Source organism: Chenopodium album, chromosome 4 (genome assembly GCF_948465745.1).
Source record: "Chenopodium album chromosome 4, dcCheAlbu1.1, whole genome shotgun sequence".
Lineage (NCBI taxonomy): Eukaryota > Viridiplantae > Streptophyta > Magnoliopsida > Caryophyllales > Amaranthaceae > Chenopodium > Chenopodium album.
This window is the reverse complement of record NC_137837.1, coordinates 21,306,512-21,334,416: the sequence shown is the minus strand read 5'-3', so window position 1 is coordinate 21,334,416 and position 27,905 is coordinate 21,306,512. Positions and strand designations below refer to the sequence as shown.

Genomic DNA, 27,905 nt, shown 5'->3' with positions numbered 1-27,905 from the left:
AGTAACTTCAAGGAAAATATAATTAAAACAATTAAATTAAATAATTGAAATAGAGATTTGGGACCAAACCTTCAGAAATTAAAACCTTTCACGTCTAGGGCGAAGGCAACTTCGAATATGGCTAGGTGTTTCTAGATCTAATGAATGCGGAATTTTGTATGTGAAAAAGCAAGTTTTAGAAAAAGAGAGAAAGAAAGAGATGGATTGATGAATGAAAACCGATTGTAGGTGAATATAATTGAAAACTGATTGTCGGTGAATGTAGATGAATGTTGATGAGAATTGGTTGTTGATGAATGAAAACGGAGTTTTTACGTCGTTATTTATAGAGAAAATCAGCCAAAAGATAAATTAACATAATAGAGTCCTGGCGCAACTGAAACAGAGCTGGCGCCAGCCCTGGCTAACTGGCGCCAGGCGCCAATGGCCGGCACCAGGCGTCAAGCCTAGATCCAGGCGCCAATGCCTGGAGTCAGGCGCCACACCTGTTTTTGACGCGTTTTTGAAAATCAGATAAGTTTTGCCGTACAGGAGGATAAAATCGTATATTTTCCTCAAAAATGCTCTTTGATTTAAATTAAAATTCTGAAAAGTCAATAAAAGTCAATTTATCAATGCTAATTGAATTAGGAATGAAAAGAACCTTCTAGAAGAATCTAGAAAACTAAAATAATTCCTAATTGCATTAGGAATGATAAATCATATTAGGCCCTCCCCTAGATCATTGGGCCGCACATAAGGCTCAAACCGGGCCCAGTTTAGTAAATTGGCCATAATTTCCTCAATATTCATCGGAATTGGGCTTATAATATATCGTTGGAAAGCTCTTGTCAAGCCCCATCCAACTACACCACTATTGAACCCATATCATGGACCAACCAAACTGGATTGACTGTTTTCTTAAAATAAGTTTTCAAAAACAGAGAGAAGAGAAGAGAAATTAAAATTATCCGCAACACTAGACTTTCCACACTTTCGCTTCATCTGATTGTGATTCGACATGAAAGGTACTCATCACCGGGTTTGGTTTTGGGGAGACACAAATGGGTGTCTACAGCCATTTATCAAGTGGATTGCTAAATACTGCCAACGTTTTAAATCAAACCGCCAACAAAAAGTGTTGAAGGGACAAAATTACCCTTAATCATCCCCACTTTGCTTTCTTTCTCCTAACTCCATCAAGACAAAACTCAACCGTCAACCACGCACCACAAAGGCTACCCCCATTGCCACCACCACCCACGCCACCTTGAGCACGACCACCACCATCCACGCTACTAGGACCACGACCACTTACCCACCATCACTGCCCACAACTCCACAAGTCCACAACTACCAAGACTAGAGCTACCATATTTTTGTTTGTGTTTTCAAAATTAAACCACCAGCATCCTTCATTAATCATCTAAAAAACGACCCACCAGCTTCCTTCGTTTGTAGGAGGGTGGTGGATTTTTTTATATTGCCGGCGACCAGCACAATCGGCACGCAAAATCGGTGACCCGGGACGGTAACTGGTTTCTAAGGACAATTGACCACGGCAACCGGCGTCCAAAACCGGTTACCGTCCCTGGTGATCGGTTTTTCACGCTGGTTGACTACGGTAACCAGCGTCCAAAACCGGTTACCATGGTGTTTAATCGGTTTTGCTTGCCGGAGATTATTAAAAAAATAGATCGGGGACGAACTAATTTGATGACCACCATGATGCCAGTTCATTACTCCGTTCGTCGCTATCGCTACCCTATCAACTCCGATGTACGGCCACCGCTTCCCTTCACCTCCGACGTAAAGCCATTGTTGTGGTTGATGGCGGTTGAATTGGGAAGGTGTGGTTGTGGGCTTTATTGGGTTATGAGAGAGAAAAGAATAAAAGAGAAAGAAGAAGATGAGTGGGGGATATAGTAAGGGCATTAGTGTCCATTCACCTTAAATGTTGGCGATATTGATAAAAAAATGTTGGCGGTATTTAACACCAGAAAGATCATAAATGACGCCTATACCCATAATAAATGAAAGAAAAGACTGTTGTACCCCATGATTTACAATTTTACAAATAAAAGATATGTTGTTGATGAACTTGTATTCGCTCTTAAAACAGTGCCACTTAAACTCACAAAAACCCTGCAAAAATGGAGCCAACAAATCCTCGGAAAACCAACTCATCTTCCCTCAAACGCCGGCGAGAAGACTCCATCACCGACGAAAACCACCCCACCACAGCCTTCGACAATGGCGTCGACCTCTCTCTCCTCGACGCCATTGAAAAATCCCATTCAACCGTCGAAACTCTCGACCTCAAAACCCTAAAAAAACTCGTCCTCTCCTTCGAGCGTCGTCTTCGCGACAACATCGAAGCTCGCCTCAAATACGCCGATCAACCTGAGAAGTTCGCCGATTCCGAGGTCGAACTTCACGAGGAGCTTCAGAAGCTCAAAGTTCTTGCTGCCGCACCTGAGCTATACTCTGAGTTAGTTAATCTCAATGCAATTCCATCAATTCTGGGATTATTGAATCATGATAATACTGATATTGCTGTTGATGTAGTTTCTCTTCTTCAGGATTTAACTGAGGAGGATGTTTTGGAGGATAATGATGAACAAGCTAGGGTTTTAGTTGATAATTTGGTTGAGAACAATGTTTTGGAATTGCTTGTGCAGAATTTGTTGCGGATGAATGAGAGTGATCCTGATGAGGCAGCTGCGATTCATACGTCGTTGGATACACTTGAGAATTTGATTGAAGTTAAGCCCCAGGTGTCGGAAATTGTTTGTGAGAAGACGAAATTGTTAAGGTGGTTGTTAGGGAAGATTAAGGTGAAGGAATTTGATGGGAATAAGGAGTATGCGTCGGAGATATTGGCGATTTTGCTGCAGAATAGCACGGCAAATCAGAAGAGGTTGGGGCAGATGAATGGTGTGGATGTGATGTTGCAGGCGGTAGCTATGTATAAGTCGAAGGACCCAAAGAGTTCCGAGGAGGAGGAGATGCTTGAGAATTTGTTTGATTGTTTGTGTTGTTTGTTGATGCCATTGGAGAATAAGGAAAGGTTTGTAAAGGCTGAAGGGGTGGAATTGATGATAATTATTATGAAGCAAAAGAAATTGGCATATGGGTCTGCTATAAGGGCTCTTGATTTTGCAATGACCAAATATCCTCCAGCTTGCGAGCGGTTTGTCGATGTTTTGGGGTTGAAAACTGCTTTTGCTGCTTTTATGGGTAAGGCAAGTTTCATTCTCCCTTATGTTTTATTATCAACATTGCTCTATTTCACAAGAACTACAATAATTGTTGTAGTATGCATGGTTGTTCAGATGATATGTATATATATGTATTCAAATCTATTGGTAAAGAATCACAATTGCACTCTGTTGTTTATCGAGCAGTTCGTTTACATTGCCTGTGATGATGGTTGCTATACTGGCTGATAAGAGATAATTTCATATGCAGCCTATGTTTTTAGTTTGACTACTGTTGGAATTTTTTTTTATTAGTGCTTTGAGGTGCAATATGGACCGTTATGAAAGACCAAAGATTTGTAAATTTCTAGTATCTGTGGATATTGTTATTTTGAATATCCTTAATGCTGAAGCTTGATGTTAAGGAGCGATTTCAGATGCAAGTCTTGAATTTGCACCTGTTTGTGTCTTTTTGTCTTTACGTGAATGGTGATGCTTGTCATCCCTCGGATTGATGCTCGTAGAGAACCATAGTTCCATAAATCTCTAGTACTGTACTATTTATTATTATGAATGTCTTTAAACTCTAAAGCATAAAGATGAGGAGTGAGCTATCAAGTCTCGACATCTCGTTGTAGATTGAGAACTTGTTTGCTTCTTTTATGAAATACATTTCTTTTACAAAAAATGTGTTTTTGACCCATTTCCCCGCTCAAGGCTATGTCTTCATTAGAAGTATTGAAGGTTATGTTGATGCTGATGTTTGTTGAGGATTGGGGGTTTGTTCAGTGTCAGTAATTAGATGTCTTTTGGGTCCTTTGTGATCAAAACATATAAGTTAATAAAGGTTGCTTATGTTTGAAAAGTGTTAAATAGAGAGAGGGAGATACAGAATGGAGGAACTTAATAGAAATGAGAAGAAGAGGGTAATAGAACAAAGAAGAAGACAAATTAAAAAGGAAAGGAAGAAAGGAGATAGATAATTGGGTAGTAGGGCTAAGCATGGATTGGATATTCAATTCGAAATTGGATCCAAATTCAGATATTTGATATTCGATCCAAAAAATTTTGGGTATCTAATTTCGGATCGGGTAATTCAGATATTTGGTATCCGACAGAAATTTTGCAATTAATTTTTTTAAAAAACTATTTTAAGGCATAAATTTGAATTTTCTAGAGAAATTGTTGATAAAACGTTTCATTGATAGATTTGAAGAACAACCTTCACATTAGCAAAAACACCAAAACACAAACCCTATTTAAAGAAAATAAACTTCCTAATAACATCTAGGAATAATACAGTTTTTTAATCCCAACTTTGGCCAAATTACTTTGAATAATCCCTAACTATCGGTTATTGTGTAATAATCCCAACTTTCACCTCCAACTTTTAAGAGGCTTGAATTCCCTCCCAACTAGCAACCTAAACTGCTAAACAAAACACTCTTCAATATTCAACGTGACTCTTTCTCTCTCTCAAATAAGCTCCAATTATATAGGTCTCCCTCTAACTAACTAGCTTATTATTAAAGCCACTAAATTATAAAGCAGCTACGTAAATTTACCATCCCCTACTATCTATTTATAGCAGTTACATGGTAGCTTTTAGAGATTAATTTGCTATTTCCTCACCGTAAGGAGTATATTGGTCCATGCTATAAATCTACAATTGCTATTTAGTTTTCTGATTTTAGATAGAAAGTCATATACTACCTAAATCAATATCTAAAACTGTGATCTCAAATTCTCGACAATAAGTGGACAATTTGTCTTAAAAAAAGAAAACAAAGATTACAAATAAACTGAAGAATTGAATGTTATTAGCTGCTTAAGTGGTGAAGTTGAATTCTGCTTCCCTGTGGTGATGTGTGTCATGATATTATTGTGTTTTTTATTCTAATTCTCCAGATATTAATTAACAAGAAGCATTGTCATGATCTTATTGTGTTTTTTCTTTAATTCTCCAGATACCAATCAGCAAGAAGCATAAGAAAGAGCGATTTCGGGAGGAGTTAGAGGAGCGAGTAATATCGCTGATTTCATCATTATTTGGTAAGAGGGCAAGTTAATTGCTTACATTAGTTACATGTCAAATTCTCCTGCGTTGTGCCTTAATTAATTTCTTTTGTAAATGGTGAGTTAGTTTTATTTTATTTTGTTTTTTCTTTATTTATTTATTTGTTTTTCTTATGGAACTGATTAAGCTCTGGCATGACCTTGTCATTTTGAATTCAATCATTGAAGACTGTAGATCAGCTATGTCTTGTTGGTCAAAATTATATCTGTCTTTGTGAAAGATAATATCTTTTGTGGTAATGGATATTTAAGACTCTTTCCAAAGACCCTCTCTTCTCTCTCTTTGTATGTGTTTGTGTGCTTACATGCAATGAGGAAGTTTGTGGTTGCATTGTGCCACCATGGCTTATGCTTTAGGATTGAGGTGTATCTTGGTTGCACTGTGTTGAGGTGGCATGAGCCATTTTTCTTTCAGCAGAAAAACGGGATGATAACTGTTTCTGTATTCTTAGACCAGTGAGTAAAACTAACTTTGTTTGAGTCTGTGATTCAATGTTATATGGGATTTTCAGGTCATTATCAGCACTGACCTGAATTTATAGGCTACTTCAATCTCTAGTCTCACTTCAATGCAACTCTAGTAATGGTAGAGTAAGCAAGCAGCTGCTGCCCTTCCTCGGTTAATTGGCTAGTAGCTGGTCAATCTATTGCTTGCCTTTGTTATATGTATATCGATCCAGATGTTTATGTGGATTCCTATTTTGAAGTAAAATCAAAGAAGGGTAGTGCCAAGAAAGCTTTAGTTTCTTTTTATCTAATCTGGTATAAATTTGACATTCACAAAGTTTTCTGTAGTTCTTTGTGATATCGATCCAGTTTGGTTCAGCAATCCAAATAGTGATAATTTGGTGTAGTGAATCCTGCAAATAATATTAAGGCCTTGTTTGACAATTGACTGTTGGCGGTTGGCTGGTGGCTGGTTCACTTGGCTTGTTTGATGTTTGGCTGTTTATGATGGCTTTTGAAATTGGCTGTTAAAGCTGACTGTTTATAAAAGTGTTTGGTAAATTAATTGTTGGTAGTTGGCTGTTTATTAGATAATTTGTGGGCCAACAAGCCAAGAGCCAACAAAAAATCTACTCAAAGCAGCTTTTTCATTTTGGCTTAAAAGCCAGCTTTTTTACTGGCTAAAAAGCCAATTACCAAACACATTTTTTGGCTGTTTGACCTCATAAAAAAGCCAAAAGCCAAAAGCTAACCAAAAGGCCACAAAAAGCCATTTACCAAACATGGCCTAAGTTTGTGGATTCCTGAATTTTACATAGAAATCATCTTTGATTTAATTGGGCAAGCTCTTGTCCCACACAATTTGTGGTAGTGGATAAGTATTAAGGAAGCTTTGAAGATGTCTTACCAAGTTGTGGGCGTTGGGTTGGCCATATTAGGTATATCTAAGGATTGGTTATCTGCAGTTCTGCACCAATTTAGAGATACTTGCTGAGACGCATTGAACAATGTTTCCAGAAAACTAGACTTTACTTTAAAATATATATATATATAAGGATATATCAATATGGATATATGCCTAGTACTTTTTCTGTTTTCTAGAAGTTGCTAGTTGCTACACTTTCCTGCTTTTGGATCTTTTGAATTAGTTGATACGTTTTTGTTTTTTGGCTTGTCGTTTCTCTCTTACCTTATGGGCACCAACCCACTCCCCCCTCTCAAAAATATAAAATAAAATTGCAACTATCTTAAAATGGTGAAGGTATACTTTATTTAGGTAATTAAATATCATCTTTGTTGGCTTCCCTCCAAACCTAATCAAGACTTGTTGCTACATTTATCTATTTACAATTTTCACCTCTCTTCTGAATGAGCCTCATTTAATCCCTTAGTAATGGGTTCTAATTCCATACCTATTTTTTCTCTTCTTAAATGTTCCCTTTGTCTTTACCCTTTCTTGCATATATCTGGTTGCTTGCAAGAAAACATAATATGTTATACTTCCTGTGTTCTTTTTTACTTGACCAGTTTCTTTTATCACGCGTGTCAATGCAAAACTTTTAATGATTAATAACTTTAATTCTCCATAAGTAAAAATTATAAAAGTTATATATTATGATTAGGGGTGTTCGCGGTGCGGTTTGGATCCTATGCCGCACTAGACCGCAAAATTGCGGTCTGTATTTTTTTAAACCGCACTTATAACCTTTGGTGTGGTGCGGTTTACATTTAGCCACAAATTTTTAAAAATTATAGATATTTTAAAAAAAAAAGACTTTTAATTTTATTTTTTGATTATTAATTTATAATTTAAATATTAAACACTTTTTTTTTTTTAACTTTTAATTAGCTAATAGTAAAAAATTACATCATATTTTTAAGCTTTTATATATATTTTTTTTAATAGAAATTGTATAAAATTGGTTTAACGGTATGCGGTTTGACGGTCTAAATCGCAAACCCCATCAAAGTGCAGTTTGGTCTAAAATGTTTCGGAAACCGTTCCAAACCGCAAAAGTGTGGTTTTGTCATTTTTGGAAACCGCACCGCAATTTTCAAACCGCAAACGCACCAAACTGCGTGCGGTCTAGACCGCACTCTGAACTGCCCTAATTTTGATAATACTTATTGAGTCAAATTTTAAAAAATCTCACTTGAATATGTTTTTCCTTACATATTTATTCACAAAAGATGGTCAAAGAAGGGGTGGTGAGTAGTGTAAAAGTCAAAGTGGGTCAAGTAAAAAAGAACGGAGGAAGTAGGATATTGGATGGCCTTTCCTTGGCACTATTTGTGTATCAGCCCCATGAACTCGAACCATATCAGAAGTCCCAAATTGTGGAGGAAAAGCACGGTTTGCTTGTGGAAGGCGATTCGTGTCATTGTGAGTCAGAAATGGGTTTGGTTTTTTCAAGGAGAGGAGAAGAAGAAACCTGAACAAGCAATTTTGTTTTTGAATTTTAATCTCCATTTAGAATTCATCCATCTTTTTACTGGTTATCCTTGTAAGTGTATCACATTTTTTATTAAAAATTGGCCCCCTTGTCAGTTGTCACTATAGAGTTGAGAAATCTGCTTTGAAGTGAATTTGAGGGACGGCTGAAAATGGTAATTAGCTGGTCACAACCTGTAAAGTTTTCATTTGTGCTTATGTGTTGGGGGCATGGGAGGTGGAGATGGCTTGTATTGTTCTTTGAACATTGCTCGCTGTAGTTATTAAAGATTGGGCCTATGGGAATCTGAAATGTACAGGTGTTTATTGTGAATAGGTAACAATGAAAGTTGAAAAGTGCTGATCATTCCTTACTATCCTACAATTGTACGTTTAAGATAAGCATTCCCCTTGGTTGTAATAAACTTTCATTGCATTTTGCTAGTGCCACATAATTTATTTAATTTATGTCAAGAGTGGGCCCATTCCCATTCCCAGGTAGATGAAATGTTGTGAGAAGAAAAACTTTAACTATATATTGTAGGCTTTGTAGCTTTCTAACAAGAAATTTGTTTTCCATAATGCTTAAGGCTTTGTCCTTTTCAGTTTTCTACAGTTTGAACCTACTCTACTCATTATTAAATTATCTGGTTGCCCTTATCAAAACTCATTGGCAATTGATTGAACATATTTGCACCTATATCTCCCGAAACTACTATTGTATGGTGAATACAAAGGCCTAAATAGTGCAACGGGCCAGTAAATGGTGCTGGAATTAATTTAATAAACCATTTTGTAGTACTGAAGTACCTTTCTCCTCTCTTGCATGGACAACATAATGATTCTTTTCTTGTGGATTTTCTAGCTGGGATCTTGAGAGGATCTAGAAGAGAGAGATTGTTAAGCAAATTTGTGGAAAGCGAGTGTGAGAAGATAGACAGGCTTATGGAACTTTATTTCAGGTAATTTTCTTGCTTAGCAATTGTTGCTATATGCCTATATGTGGTGCTGTCAACTTGACTAGAAGTGGTTTTATGTATTCATGTCAAATTTTTTGATTTCAATAGGTACGCTGATAGAGTAAAGGCTGAGGCTGAACGCTTGGACCATATGGATCTTGATGATTTTGAGGTCAGTGTACTGACTTATCTCTGTAGAAATAACTTGTTATCAAAAATTGATATTGCAACCACATAAAATCTTGCAGATGAACGAAGAGGAGAAGTACAATAGAAAGTTGGATTCTGGTCTCTACACCCTCCAGGTAAGAAAGATTATTATTTTTAACAGCGCTGGTTTGTCAAATCTAGTGAGATATGACATCTGTCTTACTATGATACAAATAGTAACAAGAAAAGACAAATTTATATGACCGGGGAGGGGGCAGCATTATCAATCGGGTACAATAAAATAGTCAATGCAAATGGAAAGGGTCAACAAGGTTAGTGCTTCAGTGTCATGTTGGCTCCATACATCATGATACGCTAGGTTTAATCCTCATAAGTTACATCTTCATTGGGGAGGAGGCATATTGAAAGTTAGTCGTTTCATTTTTTGGAATATTTTATTTTTAATTTTCTTGTTTTCTTTTGTGTGGTAACCCTACTAATTCTCCCTGGCTTCATTCCCCGCACACACTCGCACATGCACACACACACACACACACACACACATTTATGAATAGAGGGTGATTCCATATCGTGGAAAATTAGTAATCCTATGATCAGGGATTGGGATGCTTATAATTTTGGCCATAAAGGATCTTGGTCTTTGCTGGATTATCAAGATCACAGAATTGTGGTGGGGAATTAACTTCTAGGATTACCCACTACCTATGATACATAATTTGGAGAGTAGGCAGAACCTTCTCTCCTAATATGTGTGCTGCTGGATGTAGATTGTAAATAAAGTTTTGTCACTTTTTTTGAACGTGTGAGCTTGTGAGCTTGTTAGATTATTTGGTGTAAGCTTTGAGGTTTTAAGTGTTGAATGTGTCAACTCAGCTTCTGTCTTGGTGAACCCGCGCTTATCTTGCAAGGGGTGGGTAATTTGGTCAGCATCAGCAAGTCATATAGTATGATGTTTTAAAATTTCCCCTTATGCATTCGCGTTAAATTTGATTGGTGTCATTACCTATAAAGTGCAATCTTGTCAAGAGGTTGATTTGCTTAAACAACTAATGTTTCTTACTGGATTGGGTTTATTGTTACTTGGCATCAGTTGTGGTCCTTGTGTTTTTTTTTTTTACATACCTTCTTTTACTGATGCTCTTCTCTGCGCCTGGCTTGCAGCTAATTGCTGTTATATTGGGTCATCTGTGGACCTCTGAGTAAGTCCTCGACTACTCGTAGTAGTCTTTGTTACTTTAAAGTAGAGCATCTCCCAAGTTTGGGACCTCTTTTGTTGACTCTTTACTCTATACAGGAACTCGCGGATAAGAGGAAGAATTGAACTTTTACTTAAGCAGCATAAGCTCACGAAAAATGATGTTAAGGATATTCTTCAGGTAAATGCATGATCTTTTTAGCTTTCTGGATTTGTCAATTACAATCTTTGTTATAATTTGTTCAAACAGGCTAGTAACGCACTTCATTTTAAATAGTTTGTATCTCCAAAACTGTTCTCTACCAGTCCACTACAACATTCTCTGTACTCCAAATTTGTTACGCTATAAAAGTACAGCTAAAGATAGAGAGTGAAACAAACTCTCTCCATTACTCAAAACTTGCTCCCTCGTTCAGCCCCCCCTCCCCCCTCTTTTCTCTTTTACACTTCATTGAATTGCCACATTAATATACCTGTCCTTTTGGTTGAAAAAAGATGCTTTGTTAATTTTCCTCTTTGCTTTTAGCTTTGTAATATTCTTTTATCACTAAAACTATCATTTCATCTTTCTTAACATCAGGAATATCATGACAACATCGGAGACCTTGACGGACCAGAGGAGAAAGAACGGGCGCAATCAAAAATTCAAAAGTTTATATCTGCCTTTTGAGCATTCTCTCCCTGGCTGAAGGAACTGAAATAGTATAATGAACGAGTTTGCTAAAAACCCAGAGGAGTTGTAACACTTGGTGGCTTTTTAATGTAAACCAGCAATACTAACATAGTGTTGTCCTGAGAATTTTCATCATTGGTTCGTTCACTGTTCATTTTCCATGTAAAATTTTGGCCCTTGTTTATTGTAAGCAAATCTTTTCTCGAAAATGCAAAATTGTTACTCCATTTGTTGAGCACTGAGCTTCCTTGGGCCTCTTTCTCTTGTTTTCTGTCTCTAGACATTAACAAAGCACTTGTAAGAGCAAATGGCCAAACGGGGTTGGGAGCTCTTTTACTAAACTATTCATTTCAAGTTATTTGTTCCATTTTCTTATTTGTCAATTTGTTGTCTACTTTTTACTTGCAATCTTGCATACAAACATGTGCAAAATTGCATGCAAATGCCTTGAGGTAAGTGAAATGAGATAGAAGAGTAATACAATATGTTTATGAGCTTTTTTCATGAATTATTTATTAGTTCCTCTGTTCTTAAATAGTTAAAACACATTTTTTTTTAAATGGGGAAAAAAAATTTCAAAAATTGCTTACGAGTCTATAGTTAAATGAGTCTGTAGCAGTGTTTGAAAAAGTGCGCTTAGGACCAAGGCGGTAGGAGGTAAGCGCTTTTTGGGCGAGAAGTTTTTAATTAGGCGCACCAGAAGCCCACTTGAGGCACACGAGGTGCACTCGAGGCACACATGAGGCGCACCATAAGCAAATTTCTGCCAATTTTTTAAAACGATTTTTATAGGGCACCTCACTTCAAAGAGGCGCATTGAGGCGTGCCTAGGCGCTGCATAACCCTTATCACTTTAGTGCGTCTTTGAGCTTTTTTTTTTATACATTAGTCTATATTTAATGAAATGTACTATTCATACGAATTGCAACTTAAATTCCATATAAATGCAAGGTAAATAAGCTCTTATACATTTGATGACTCAACCCCTTACACTTCATTTTTTTTGCCACATTAGCAACCACACATGATATATTTCCCTCTCCTTACGCTTTTTCATTTACTGTGTCAATTTCTTTCCTATCTCTCTCCTCTTACTCTCCCATTCATTTAAATGAGCAACACTTCATGGTCATTATGGGGAAATCATTAATGAAGGGGATACATTAGTTACATTTATATATGAAAAATCTAGGTCTAGTGACATCACGCAAGGCCTTCCAAAAGTGGAACAAGTCTTAGAAGTTCGCTATAGAATATAAAAAAATGAAAAATAAATCGATTTTTTTTGTCCAACTCGATTCTAAGACTAAGACTTGCTACTATCTTTGCCTTTATAGGTTCCACGTTTAATATTATTTAGTTATAAATAGAAACCCGCATTCTTGCAGTTAGGTCAAAAAAAACCTTTGGATTTAATGCAACAATGGATGTATTACAAAAATGCATTAAGTGAAATCAATTAATGAATCTTTTTTTTTTCGACAATTAAACAATCCCTAAAAATAGTAAAGTACGAAATTCCCCAAACCTCTTCTATTTCTATATCTATAACCGCTTCTTCTTCTGGAATTTTTCACGAATTATTAGATCGAAACCAACTTGTCAGATTTCCACTTCCTCGACCTTCAGTTTCGAGTCTGAAGCCAATACAATGATAGAGAGAAACTGTATACTAGTTCTATTTGAAAAAAAATTCTATAGAAAAAAACAAAATGGTGCCTAGTTCCACGTAGACAAAAAAAAATAAAGTCACGTGTACTTCAGTTCAATATTAATTAAAATTGCCTTGTTGTGTCCGAAGAAGGATAGCTATACTGATTCGGTATACTCTAAAGACACCTTTGGTACTCTATTAGTAATCCTACAGGTTTTTTACGTTTTTACGTAGAGTAAAAAGTAAATTTCCATTTACTGATTTCATCTTTTATGGATTTGCCTTTGACTGTACAAGAATATGTGGAGCTCAGTATGTCTGGAAGCACAGGAGAACGTTCTTTTGCTGATATTATTACAAGTATTCGATACTGGGTTATTCATAGTATTACTATACCCTCCCTATTCATTGCGGGTTGGTTATTCGTCAGCACGGGTTTAGCTTACGATGTGTTTGGAAGCCCTCGACCAAACGAATATTTCACAGAGAGCCGACAAGGAATTCCATTAATAACCGGCCGTTTTGACTCTTTGGAGCAACTTGATGAATTTAGTAGATCCTTTTAGGAGGCCCAATGACCATAGATCGAACCTATCCAATTTTTACAGTGCGATGGCTGGCTGTTCACGGACTGGCTGTACCTACCGTTTCTTTTTTGGGGTCAATATCCGCAATGCAGTTCATCCAACGATAAACAAAACCGAATCCGAATTATAGAGCTACGACACAATCAAACCCGAACGAACAAAATGTTGAATTGAATCGTACCAGTCTTTATTGGGGTCTATTACTCATTTTTGTACTTGCTGTTTTATTTTCTAATTATTTTTTCAATTAAATAAAGAGAAGGAAAGAAATATATAGAATATAGAATTCGAATAGAGTAGGAATTCTCTTATCCCATTCGGAAGGACCTCATTTCATAATTATCCATGACTGTTTATGTCTCTAGCACGACCACTTGATGAAATGTGGAGGGAAGTGGGGTAAATGGCCGATACTACTGGACGAATTCCTCTTTGGATAATAGGTATTGTAGCTGGTATTCTTGTGATCGGTTTACTAGGTATTTTCTTTTATGGTTCATATTCTGGATTAGGCTCATCGCTGTAGTAAGTAGTAATTTGATTAATCGAGGTATAGACATGAAAGTATAAGAACTCAACGGGACCTTCCCTCCCCCTCGAATTAGACAAACAAAGAAGGGGGAGGTCCCATTTAATTCTTTTTTTAATTATCATAATTTTTTATTCGAATTTTTTCCTATAAATGAAAAACGGACCCGTTTTTCGATGTTTTTGAAAAGTGTATTTGGTTATTCAGAACATATATTCCTCGATCATACTTATTGGTCCTTCCTAAATTGTTAAGTTAAAAGAAAGAGAAAGAAGCAATCAATTAATTTATTGAATGACCAAATAGAAGCTCTATTTTTCTAGATTAAATAGAATCCAAGAAGTTCCATTTGTTCAAGAAATTGACCTCTCTCTTTTTTCAGTTTGTCCGCTCCTTATACATGTAATACTAAGAAAAAAAGAATCAATCTAAAACGAAAAAGGGTGAAATCTAGAAAAAAGAAAAATTCCGACTAAGTCTTTGACGAAGGGAATCAAGACTCGTTACTATTTCGACACACGACAAGTATGTGTAAAAGTCCTTGTCGTGTGTCTAAGACCAGGAAGGCGGATAAATCCCCCTAGAATCAAATCATTTGGTCCCCTCATTATTCTTTTCGTTATATTCCCCTTTTAGTCTAGTATCGAGTCAAATTTCGATTGGAAAAAAGTAAAAAAGTTTTCTTCACAATCCAATATATTATTATAACTCAAAATCTTGCTCGTAGATGTAGAAGAAAAGTAGAAACAAACAAAAAAGAACCTTCTCGTAATTTTTTTTTTATTTATTGATCATCCAAAACTGTCAAAGAATTGAATTGTCAACAAGAATTTTGTTATTGTTACAAAGCTTGATCCTGATAAATTCACGAATCTAGAAATTCATTTCGGACAATTGAACCTTCTCGAACTGTTTCTTTTTAAAAACCAAAAAGATTTGTGCTAGAATAACGGATGCAAAGAAGAACAAAAGCCCTTGTACGCGCAGTGGGTCTTGAAGGACTATTTCTGCATCTCCTTGACCAAATCCACCCACATTAGGATTACTTGTTAATGGTTGATCAAGTTTGATAGATTCACCCTCTGAAACAAGAAGCTTCGGTCCTGGCGGGATAATATCAACGACTTCACGTCCGTCCGAGGCATCCGCTATGTTTATTTCGTATCCGCCCTTTTCTTTTCGTACAATTTTCTTTACTATACCTGCTGTCGTGGCATTATAAAATGTATTATTACTCTTGCTTCCGTCAGGATAAATCTAACCCCTTCCCCTGTTACCACCTACATATATCGGATATTTTAAGAAGTGAACGTCTTTCTTAGTGGCAGGGTCTGGGGAAAGAATAAGAAAGATAATTTCACTATATTTTTGCCCCGGAATAGGACCTATCACAAGAATATTTTTTTTATTGGGGCGATAGCTCTGAAAAGAAAGATTCCCTATCTTTTCTTTCATCTCTGGAGAAATACGGTCGAGGGGGGCTAATTCAAACCCCTCAGGTAAAATAAGAACAGCCCCCACATTCAAACCCCCCCTTTTGCCATTAGCAAGAACTTGTTTTAATTGCATATCATAAGGAATTCGAACAACTGCCTACAAGTTTATCTTCATGATAAACAAAAAAAAGTGTTTATCTAATGGCATTTTTGTAAATAAGTCAATGTAATACCCCGTATTTTTGAAACTTATTTTCTAATTAATTAATTAGTATTTTCTAAAAAGGGTATTTTAAGTAATTTATTTTACTACTACCTCCGTTAAGTTTTATTTGCAACTTTGGGGGTGAACACGGAACCCAAGTCAAAACTTCCAAATGGTGATTAATAAAATCTTATGCATGTGATAATATAGAGAGAGAAAGTGTGGGGACCAAATTATCCCTTAAAAAAGGTGGGAGAGTTACCCGTATTTTTTTGGTGGGTTTCTTTTTCCCTCCTAAAAGTTTGGCTACTTTAAAATTTTCAAACTTTTCAGAAATTTAGGAGTTACAATTTTCCCTCCATTCAAAAAGCAAGTGATTACAAGATTCCCTCCATTACAAAAGCAAGGGCTCAATAAAAAGGAGCATATAAATACAAATACAGCCACCCCTTGCATTTAATTTCCCCTCTTCTTCTGTCCAGTCCTGAAAAAAATACAGACCATGTTTCTCCAAAAATTTAAGCTTTGCTGCCTATTTACAGGCCATTAGTTCAAACCACTAAGAAAAAAAAAGCCTTCAATACTCCATTGTAGCTTAGCAGCAATCTTCCCCTTCCGCACATTAGCAAAAAAATCCCTTTCTTCTACACCTATTATCTGAAAAACAAAAAAAAGAAAAAAAAAACAGAAAAAAATACAGAAATGGAGGAGGAATTTGATGATGGGTTTTTCAGCATGGATCAACTATTAGATGAAGAAATGCAACAAAATTCAGATTATGAAGCAGAATTAGAGTTTATGGCACAAGGCCAACATGAGCAAATTGTTCGAAAACAGAAGCCACAACTTACAATCGCAAAGAAAAGAGATATTGTTGATGAAATGCTTAAACTTATGCATAATGGCAGCTTACCAAGGGGTGCTTTAGCCAGATTTGCAAGGCATTATGGCATTCACAAGTCCACAACAACAAGATTATTTCAAGAAATATGCAGGCAACTAGCAGAAGGGACTATTATCGATGTCAGGAGCAAGAAGTTAGGCAAGTGTGGCAGAAAAGCAAGGCAGTACAGTGAGGAATGGTTACAATCAGTCCCTTTATACCTCAGAACAACCGAGAGAAGTTATGCTGCTGCACTTGGCATTTCTCATGTGACCCTCCACACATTGAAAAAAAAGGGCATTCTCATAACACATACAAGTTCAAACAAGCCAAGACTGACATCGGATCACAAAATAGCAAGGCTTAGGTGGGTTCTGAATCACATACAACCAGCAACAGCAACTACAAATCCAACATTTGAAGACATGAGCAATATGATTCATATTGATGAAAAGTGGTTTTACATAAACCCGGAGACAAGAAGATTTTATCTTTTGCCCAAGGAAGAAGATCCATATAGATGTCAACAGTCTAGAAGATTCAAGATAAAAGCTATGTTCATGGGCATCATTGGAAAGCCATTGTATGATGCACAAGGTCATTTGATTCATGATGGGAAATATGACATATTTCCCTTTGTGTTTCAACAAATGGCAAAGAAAAAAAGTAAAAACAGAGATGCTGGAACACTTGAAACAAAGCCAATTCAGAACATAAACAGAGAAGCAATTAGGGATATGTTGCTTAACAATGTGATACCAGCCATTGTAATCAAATGGCCTGCAAACATGCCGAAGGACGTGGTTATACAATGGGATAACGCCCGGCCACATCAAATTCCACAAGATGAAGAATTCATTGCAGCAACTAGGCAAGGGGGATTCAACATCAGAATTGTATTCCAACCAGCACAATCTCCTGATTTAAATGTGCTGGATTTGGGTCTATTTAGGGTGATTCAATCTCTACAGTACCAATCATTTCCAAAAGACTTGGATGAAATGATAGTGAAGGTCAAAGAGGCTTATCATGCATTTCCAGCAATTGTAAACAAGTATACTTGGATAACATTGCAAACATGTATGGTTGAAATACTGAAAGTGGAGGGAGGTAACAAATACAAGATTCCACATATGGGGAAGCATAAACTACAAAGACTTGGGTTGTTACCAGAACAATTGGAGGTCATCCAAGCCCTCATTAACCAAACAGTCAACTACATTAACACCATGTTCATCCAAACAGATCAGAACCACGAAAGGACTCAGAACCAACAAGGTGATCAGTTAGAAGTCGATGCAAACTAAAGGGAGAATAGCCAACAGCAGGGACTGCCACACATAACCAACATTTTGTTGATACAATGGATTTGTAAGTTATTTTTATTAACTTTGGTTATGTGTACTTTTGTGTCTAGGAAGTTTTTGTCTAAGGCAGTCATGTTAGAAGACATTTTGTCAAGGGACTAGAATTGTATCTTATTTTAAAGTTATTTGAAGTCTTCTAAGTAATGCACACATAATTTAAATGTGATATGAAGTCTTCTTACTATTATTTCTTTTTTTTGCACATTTACAATCATGCACACATAAGTTGCAAATAAAAGTCATCAAAGGGTAACTAATCCATCAGAGGGTGTATTTTTATCATAAAAAAAAACCCAAACCATGTTACCTCAACAGTAAGTGCACAACACTTAAAACTGGAGCAAATTAAAGTTTGGACTAATTTTATTCAATTGAGTCCCTTCATCATTTGGATTAATAATGGGCATGACAATGTAAATTAGGGACTCATTCGAAAAACAAAATAGGGACAGACTAGGCAAGAGGGAGGGACTCAAATCAGTACATAATTAAGCAAGGCAAGGCAACAGGGAGGTACTGAATGTACTGCACAACAGTAAGGGACTGAAATCAGTCCATAATTAAGCAATGCAAGGCAACAGGGAGGTATTTAATGTATGTACTGCACAACAGCAATGGACTCAAATCAGTCCATAATTAAGCAAGGCAAGGCAATAGGGAGGTATTTAGTGTACATCACAACAGGAAGGGACTCAAATCATTCCACAATTAAGCAAAGCAAGACAACAGGGAAGTACTCAATGTACTGCACAATAGGAAGGGACTGATATTAGTCCATAATTAAGCAAGGCAAGGCAATAGGGAGGTATTTAATGTACTGCACAACAGGAAGGGACTCAAATCAGTCCACATTTAAGCAAAGCAAGGCAACAGGAAGGGACTCAAGTCAATCCATAATTAACAGTGAGGTACTCAATGTACTGCACAACATTGTTCTCTAAAAAAATGTCATCGAGAACAACAACTAAAATGCTCATACACATCATTCATCAATAATAGTCCCTTATATGCAAGGCAACAACACCAGACAATCAAGTTGCATACAACTGCATTCAAACTGAGAGCTAGATGAACACAAACCAGGAAACTAAAGCGATGCACAAAAACCTTCATTACAGGCTCCAATTCATCAGCAATTAAACCATTCTCACCAACAACAACAATTAAACCATTCTCACCAACAACAATTCATCAATCAACCCAGCACATAATAACATAAATATCGATAAATTAGGGATCATAAATAGTTACCCAGAACAGGTCAATCAGTGGGAAGGCCAAATTTCATTCGCTTACTTGCAGGCTCAGCATCAGATTCACCGGCAGCAGTGGGGGACTCATGTTTGTCATCATCATCGTAAATTGGTGTGATCTTAGCACCGATCCCATACATTCTTCTCATCTGTGTCGCAGAGACCCTCCGTATCATCTTAGGATAACTATTAGATAACCAACAACATTTCATCAATCAACAATTATACCATACAAAAATAGATAACCAACAATTAAACTATACTAAACCATTCTCACCAATTAAACGATAAATATAATCAAGTAGCTTAATTTGGCCGGTCATGATTTTATAAGTAAAAGTGTGGAATTATGTTAGATACATCGGATTCATCACATGCATATCATTTAGATCATCTTCACTTTCTCTTATTTTTCTAGATGAAATAATTATTTGTGAATTGAAATTAAAACATTCTCACCAACAAAAATTAATCAATTAACCCAGCTAAAAATAACATAAATTTCGATAAATTAGGGATCAGAAATAGTTACCCAGAAATAGGTCTCGTAGGGTGCTGCATTTTGGGTTTTTTTCCACGACCCGACCCTAAGCTTCCACCCATCTCAGAAATAGATCTGAGTTGTGTCGAACCACCACACTCAGAGACAGATCTGGGTTCGCATTTCATTTCCCCTTCCCCAACAGGTTCGGTTATCACTTCCCCTTTCCCAACACTCGAGCTTACAGTGCTTAATTTTTGGGCGGTTTCCTCCTCTTCAATAGATATGAGCACTTTACCAATCGCAACGAAGGTTCGTTGGCTGAAAATTTCTCCACCTTTGCCCGACATAAAGAACAAATTAGGCCACGACGCCCGTTGTTCAAAAGCTTCAATCAGAGCATCTATGAAACCCTTTTCGATTTCATCATCACTTGCGAAAAGAGCTTCGTGTAGTGGGGTTAGATCCATTTTAATGGACTTTGTTTTTTAGATGGTAGAGACTAGAGAGTAGATGACAGAGAAGAAAGAGAACAAAGAAGAGAGGACAGAGAAAGGAGATGGGATATGCGACTGAAAGAGGAGAGAGAAACACCCAAATGAGAAAGATGAAGAAACTTCAAGAACTAGGGTTTTAATTAAAGATGAATTGATGATTTAATCTAGGCCATTTAATGTGGTAGGTGGGAGAATGATTTAATTTTTTGGTGGGAGTTGTTAAATTAATGAAATCAGATTATGATGATAATGTGTTTTAGCTAATTGTCTAAGTGAGTGTTTGATTTATTAAGTAAGGGCAATATTGACATTTTCACTAAAATTACTTACTATAAATGGAAATATTTGAAAAAGTTGCAAATAATACTAAGCATCCGAAAATAGTAAAAGTTGCAAATAAAACTTAACGGAGGTAGTATTTAATTTGGGAGCCAACAACATTTTCAAAACTCAATGATTATTTTGGATAAGATTTATTATCCATTTATTTTAATAAAAATCGAATTATATATTTTCAAAAGAATTATATTTCTTATTAATATATTAAAGGGTCGAAATTCCTAAATTAATTAATGAGATTTTTGGAATTTCTAAGTGTAGAAAATCTGATTTTCTTAGTGAATTTATTTAGTGAATAATTGGTATTTTTTCTAATTAATTCTTTAATACAAAATATATTATTCACACAATTATTTTTTTTAGCAAGCCCCAGTTTATAACCTTGATAAACAAATTTTGTTTATCAAATGACATTTTTGTAAATAAGTTGTATTGAAATTTGTGTTTTTTGATTAAATTTTTTTTTTCCTGTTTGAGGGCCACCATGATGACAAGTTGGACAGATTTTTTGAGTTAATGGTGTCAACTCACCGTTTGTTACTATTCATCTTCTTCCTCCCACCTTTTCTTAAATCTTCCATGGCAGCACCACCATTTGGTCCACACCATCATATCGACCACCACCCGAAACCCATCACAGCCACCACCACTTGTTCGCCTTCCGCCAATCAAACCCACAAAAGCCTTCATTGCATCTTCGTCCCGTCGTCTTCTCTTCTTCCCGTAGTCCTCCTCTTCTTCATCAACAATGGGCGCTTCGCAATGAAACAAAAAGACATCCTTCTAGAAAAAGAGTGTAAATTAGGGTCATATCAACCCCTTAGAGAAAGTCTTTCATTCGCAGCGGCATTTTGAACTACCATAGGTGGTGGCCTGGTGCCGTGGAGGAACAAGTGGTTTTTGGGTTTAGAACTTTCGGTTTCAGATTTCCATCATTGAAACAGAAGATTTAAGGTTGAAGGTTGAAGGAGGAGAGAGAAAATAAGAAAATACCAAAAGGTTGAAGGAGGAAAGAGAAAATAACAGTTAACCAAAAGTTAGATATAATTTACATATACACCTTGATAAACAATTTTTATTTATCAAGGTTACAAACTTGTGTTAAAATCTGGTGTTAAAATCCTTTTTTTTTTTTATGGGGGTGTTAAAATCAATTTTCGCGTTTATGTGAGGTGTTAAAATCTAAAATAACCTTAATTAAAAGGTTGATTTTGAAAACATGTTGAATTGAATTAAAATGGGTTTTGATTTAACCTAGGAAAAATTGCTAAAAATAATACAATCTTTGGCCGGTTCTTTTTTAATAATACAACCTTTGGATTATTCCTCAATATTACAACCTTTAGGGGGTATTAATTTTAAACAAGACAAAACCGTTTGGTAACCTGTTTTTACAGGTTACCGTGACACTTGTTGTCGTTTTATTGGTTTGGTCAATTTAATTAAACCACTACATAGCCACCACTAATTCCACCACCCAGCCACCTCCTTCCCCCCTCCGGCCCTCCCCCACGCGCAGCTGCTCCCCCAGCGACGGTACGGCCGGCGCCCAGGTCTCCCAGCGTCGGCCGGCCTAACCCCTACCCTTTTCCCCCCTACCCCGACCTCCCCTTCCCCTTACCCCGACTTTATTATCCCCTCTACGGTCGACGTGCAGCTCCCCCACCTCTTCTGACTCTTGAGCTGATTCAGGGCAGCAACAACCAATGCCGAAATTGATTTCCCTCACTTGAGATAGCAACAATTGCCCCCGAATTCAAGTCCAACGGTTGTTTGCTGTTTTTTAATTGCGTGGGTTAGGGTTTGGCCTAGTATGGTGGTGCAACGGGGGAAGGGTGAGGTTGGGGTAAGGGGAAAAGAAGAGATGGTGGGTTGGTCGGCAAAGCCGGGCGTCGGTCATAGCGTCGTCGAGCAGTTGCTGCGTGTGGGGAGGGGAGAAGAGGTGGCGAGGTGGTGGAAGACGTGGTGGCTGGGTGATGGGGGAGGGGATGGGTGAAATTTTATTTTTTTAAAAATAATTTTCTTATAAATACTAAATCATAATTAATGTTATAATTAGGTATCAATTAAATGTTAAACAGTTTTATCAATGATTAAAAATAAAAAATTAATATTTAACCAAATTACATAACAATAAGTGTCATGTGCAACCGGTTGATTTTATTTGAAGAAGAATTATTGAATTATTATTATTAAAGCTTTACAAGCATGTTGATAGTAATTCCACTATGTGAATTTGGTTGATAAGACTTGGAACTTTGTATGACCGAGTCTTTCCTCAAGAATAACCTTGTAATATATAAGGAAACTAGCTTGGCAGGAGGGGGGGTGAGCAAACTTGGGTGAGGAATTGGATTTTAAAACAGGAATTGATTTTATTATTTATTCTTATTGAAATATATTGCTCACTAGGTGAAACCCCGTGCAATGCACGAATATTGACTAATTATAATGAAAATATAATTAGATATTAAAAAACTAAATCGATTGATCAATATTAAACCGTATGAAATACAGTTCGTATTAAAACAATAAAAACATGAGAGAGAAAATATTTAAATATGTGACAGTTATAATGTGCAAGTTGATATTTTAGAAAGTTTACTTTAGATTTTATATAAAATAAAAGTCATAATCTAAATGCAATCCTTTTTTTTAATGTAATAAAATTTCTTATAGAAAGTAATTTTGGCGGGAATTTTTTTAATAACACATTGACAAGTGTCCTCTTAGATTCGCTTTTAGTAGTATGTAATAACTAGCATAGTGCCCGTGCGATGCACGGATTATAAATCAAATTATTAAACCCGTAGGAAAAATAAAAAATAAAACAAAGGTAATTCATTTACTATTAAAGGACTTGTACTAATAGTTAATAAAAAAAATTATTAAAGGAACGTTATTTGAATAGTATTTTATGTTATTAGAATTTCTTTTGATTTTTTATAATGTTATTTTATTAATTGAAAAATAATTGAATAATACTCCACATAGCTATATAAGAAGTGGACTAATTTATTTATATCTCCCGTTGAGAAAAAACTAAAATTTTCTTATCATACCATCCGCATCAGTAGCTACAATCAATCTAATATATACATGTTTTATTTACCCGTCGCACTCATTAAATCTATAGACACAATAATAACCTTATATTTGATCTACCAGAACATATATTTTCCTAAGTTAAGCATTGTGCCAAAAACTATATATTATATAATAGTCATATATATAACCAACAGATGATTAAATATAGTATACGACACAAATACTTCGTATATAGGTATGGTACTGACAATTTTATATAAATAAAATATACGGAGTATATATTACTAAGATTTATCCCTACCTTAATTATAAAAAGGTTAACAAAACTCTTATAATAGTGCATGGACATTTATATATCTAAAAATGTTCTTTTTACATACATTTTCCCATATTTAATTTTAAAAGCCTTAAAATTGTCTCTTGAATTCGCTAAATTGATTTAAAATGTTATGTTTATTTCAATATTTAAAGCCATTTACTATTTTCATTTCCTTTTGTTTTAATTTTTCTATTTAGAATTTATTAGACTATTAGGTTTCAAGATCGAAGTCAATATCTTTTTACTGTACAATCACTAAATCAAAGTCGCTCAACTAAAGTTTTGGACATTGCATAGCTACACAACATCCAACACATTTAATGATTACATGCAAATAATTTTAATAAAACTACGCATTCGATATAAGTTATTAAATAATTTAACTATATATACATTTTGATAGGGTTTATATCTTTCATATTAACAAAAATTTACAAATGTTATTATCATATTTTGAAAAAAAAAATAGACTTTGGAGTTTTGTATAAGATAGATAAAGGATAAGTTAATTCCCATCATATATGCATTGAGTTTTGAGTGTTCTATCCGGTTCACCCTTTGGGCTAATCCAGATTTGAGGATCAGTTCTAGGTTATTAGGTTCCACTCCCCTTCCGATTGTTGTTGCAGGGGAGCACACAGGTCCTCCCTACCAAGTGTAGTCTCAATCACCACTACACCAACAACCAATTGGTGTAGTGGTGATTGGGACTACACTTGGTATGGAGGACACGTGTTATAAAATATTATATTATATACGTATACTTTTTTATATTATAAAAAATATTATATTATATACACATACTATTATAGTTAAAAGTATTATTATGTATAAAACAACATAAATTATTGCACATGATTGTTGTATATCTAGTATAGTACATTAGCAATGCATGATTTTTAAATCAAAATGTTAGTTTTTCTAAAAAAAATTCATAAGTAATAGCATTGTTAATACGAATATTACAATTTAAAACATGAGTAATAGTTATAATACATTTTATATCTATCCCTTTTCCGTCAAATGTCTAATTCAATTTAACTTTTATTCCTCTTGTTTAGATTGGTTATTGGTTTAGTGTTTTTTTTTTATTTTTTTTTTATGCAAGAAAAATAAAAAGTCATTGTAAAAGACATTGTATAGAAAATGAAAGGCCGATTAAAATTAAATTTATGTTCAACATTATATATTTTTTTCCAAGACAACATTTCGGCTCAACATTCAGTATTTGTCAAGGAGTACAACAAACGATAAAAGTAATTTTTACACTATTTTGTATCTTTATCAAAAAATTTTGTATTCATCCAATTACTTGAATTGAATTTAGGATAACTTGTAGACTATTTTGGGTAACTTTTATCAATAAAGCATAAATAACTTTCATTCATTACAGGGTAGCTTTTATAATAGGTGCACAATATTTTATTGTATATCTGATTTTTTTAAAATGTTTGTATTGATTTCATAATTGATGTCAAACTAAATATTATCGATTTTATTTAATTTTCATTAAAAAAAAAAACAATATTAGCCTTTCAAAATACGAATATTTGTTTGCTTAATTATGTCACTTTAATCATATTGCTTCAAATTAGTTATTATTCTTTAACTTAACTATAAATAAAGATTGAAAAGATTTTATGGATTATTTGTAGTATTGGAAAGTATATATTTATTATAAAAAATTAAATCAATACTTATGTTAGGAAATCATGAAAATCTTATGCATGTATAGAAACTTGCTTTTATTGTTTGAAGTTTAATAAAAATAACTATGCTTAAATATGTAAACCAGTAATTATATAGATATATTTTATACATAAGATAAGCTAATGAGAGAGTGACATTTGTCATCCTCACATTGAGGCGCTTGTCTTTTAGTATAATATATATAGATAGATAGATTCTTTAACTTAACTATAAATAAAGATTGAAAAGATTTTATGGATTATTTGTAGTATTGGAAAGTATATATTTATTATAAAAAATTAAATCAATACTTATGTTAGGAAATCATGAAAATCTTATGCATGTATAGAAACTTGCTTTTATTGTTTGAAGTTTAATAAAAATAACTATGCTTAAATATGTAAACCAGTACTTATATAGATATATTTTATACATAAGATAAGCCAATGAGAGAGTGACATTTGTCATCCTCACATTGAGGCGCTTGTCTTTTAGTATAATATATAGATAGATAGATAGATTGATTGATTGGAATTGGGTTTAAAAAGAGGAATTGCTTCTATTAATCATTTTTATTGAATTAGTGGATTATTGGAATTGTTTTGAGAATATTGAGAATTGGTTTTGAATCATGAGTTTGGAATTATTGGAATTGATTTTAAAAACATATTTGCAAATAAATTGGATACATTATCTTGCACTTTTTGTACTTGACATGTTTTGCTAATCTGTATTTCCTATTTGTTTTGGTTCGCCCTGTTTACCGTAACGATAAGCAGTGTTGACTATTTACAGGTGGAGTCATGAATGAGCATATGAGAGTCTCGGGATCTGCTTCACCTAGTTTAGGAATATTGATTTTGCTTTTATTTTGAGTACTCATAACAATGTTGCTATTTTTATAAGTATTAAGAAAAGAAAGTTGAGTTTTCTGCTGCAAGTTTTGTTTTTGAGTTTAGTAGTTTTTTTAGTAGCGTTGTGTAATCACGCGGCGGTAATACGCCTAAGTCTATCTCTACGATATAATTATATGTATTATATTAGTATTTTTGTAGAGGGAGATTTGAGGGTGTTACAGTCAACAACTTTTATTAAATACGGGTCCTACTGATATATTATTGATTCATTTACAAAAATATCATGCTAATTGGGATAGTTTGTTGATTTATTTATAAAAATGTCAGTAGATAAACCATTTTTGTTTATCATGAAGTTAAATTAGGGCTCCTTTGCTATGCAATCTATCTATCTATCTATTAACCTATACTAAAAGCAAATCCTTCCATGACACTTGTCATTAACTTGTAAAAAAAATTCCCGCCTTTTTCGTTTCTGTTTTTTTTTTTCTTTTCAAAATTGATCTTTAAGTAAACTATTTATATCTCATGATATTTTCTTTCCAGTTTGACAATCATATTCCATATATAACCAAATAAAATATTTCTGATTATCTTATATATATACACTTTATATTTTGTAATATTATTGTCAAAAATATTTAACAACAGTGCATTACACGGAATTTTAACCTAGTTATGCGTATATAATTGAAGGTGTTCATGCTTTAAAACGTGTCTTAAAAACTGAAAAGTCAAAGGGAGCAACATTTGGAGACATAGAGAAGATCGTCTTATTGGACTTTTTTCACTATTCATATATTAACTTTGATTGTAAGTTATTATTATTATTATTATTATTATTATTATTATTTTAAAAAATACTATTAACGCAATAAAGATAAATTTAATATATTGTTATATATGGAGTAGATATTAATATAAGGGTCGTAATATAAATTTGGAAAATTTGGTATTATTAATCTCAAAATTGGGCCATTTACTTTATATAATTCAAACTTTTGATTATTCTTAAATAATCTCTATTTCAGGGGGCGTTTTCTTTTAACATGTCATGGCCGGTCAACAAAAGTCAATGACCTTTTATACTTGGTTAGTTGACATATGTCAAGCCTTGATTGGTCCTAATTAAATTTTTTAAAAAAATTAAAAAAAGTCAAAATTAAGCCACCCTTACCGCCAGCCTTGACCTACCGCCAGCTGTCGGAGCCCATACGTTTCCCCTTCCCCCAAGCCTCACCCATGCTGCCCCTCCTTTCGTTCCCCCTAGCCACCCCACCTGAAACTCCGTCGAAACCCACCTCTCTCTACCCTACCACCCAAAATTAAAACCCAGCTTAAAAACAAGATTAACGATTCGAACTTAAGCTAGACATTGACAGGACGAAAAGGGGGTAGGGGTATACATTATTCGGATAAAAACCGAAATCCAATCCAATTCAAACCGAATTATAAATTCGGATTAGATCCAAACTTTGATTCGGATCGAATCAGATTGAAATTTTTTGAAAATCAGATTTCGGATCGGATCGGTTTGAACTTGTTTGGATAAAAAAAAAATAAAATAAAAAATTAATTGAATATGAAACCATGCTTTTAAAAATAATGGTTGTTAATATTAATCACGTAA

At 34.8% G+C, this 27,905-nt stretch overlaps 2 protein-coding genes across 2 annotated transcripts; both read left to right on the top strand.

Annotated features, from left to right (window-relative positions):
- The first annotated feature begins 2,082 nt into the window (after nt 1-2,082).
- Nucleotides 2,083-11,508, top strand: LOC145629024 (uncharacterized). Its single transcript, XM_081681496.1, has 8 exons — nt 2,083-3,224; nt 5,147-5,231; nt 8,999-9,095; nt 9,201-9,264; nt 9,341-9,397; nt 10,425-10,462; nt 10,558-10,639; nt 11,039-11,508. Exons 1-8 carry the CDS (start codon nt 2,133-2,135, stop codon nt 11,126-11,128), a joined length of 1,605 nt encoding a protein of 534 aa, XP_081537622.1. The 5' UTR covers nt 2,083-2,132; the 3' UTR covers nt 11,129-11,508.
- A 4,736-nt stretch (nt 11,509-16,244) lies between these two features.
- Nucleotides 16,245-17,732, top strand: LOC145627771 (uncharacterized). The gene has a single exon (XM_081680119.1). The coding sequence runs from the start codon at nt 16,245-16,247 to the stop codon at nt 17,730-17,732; it is 1,488 nt and encodes a 495-aa protein (XP_081536245.1).
- The last annotated feature ends 10,173 nt before the right edge of the window (nt 17,733-27,905 follow it).

What these genes read in the sequence shown, in the direction of transcription:
- LOC145629024 (XM_081681496.1), top strand. Translation starts at nt 2,133, where the DNA reads ATGGAGCCAACAAATCCTCGGAAAACCAACTCATCTTCCCTCAAACGC. An exon ending in TGGATCTTGATGATTTTGAG is followed by an intron (nt 9,265 to 9,340) that starts GTCAGTGTACTG and finishes AAAATCTTGCAG; the next exon opens with ATGAACGAAGAGGAGAAGTA. An exon ending in CTGGTCTCTACACCCTCCAG is followed by an intron (nt 9,398 to 10,424) that starts GTAAGAAAGATT and finishes CCTGGCTTGCAG; the next exon opens with CTAATTGCTGTTATATTGGG.
- LOC145627771 (XM_081680119.1), top strand. Translation starts at nt 16,245, where the DNA reads ATGGAGGAGGAATTTGATGATGGGTTTTTCAGCATGGATCAACTATTA.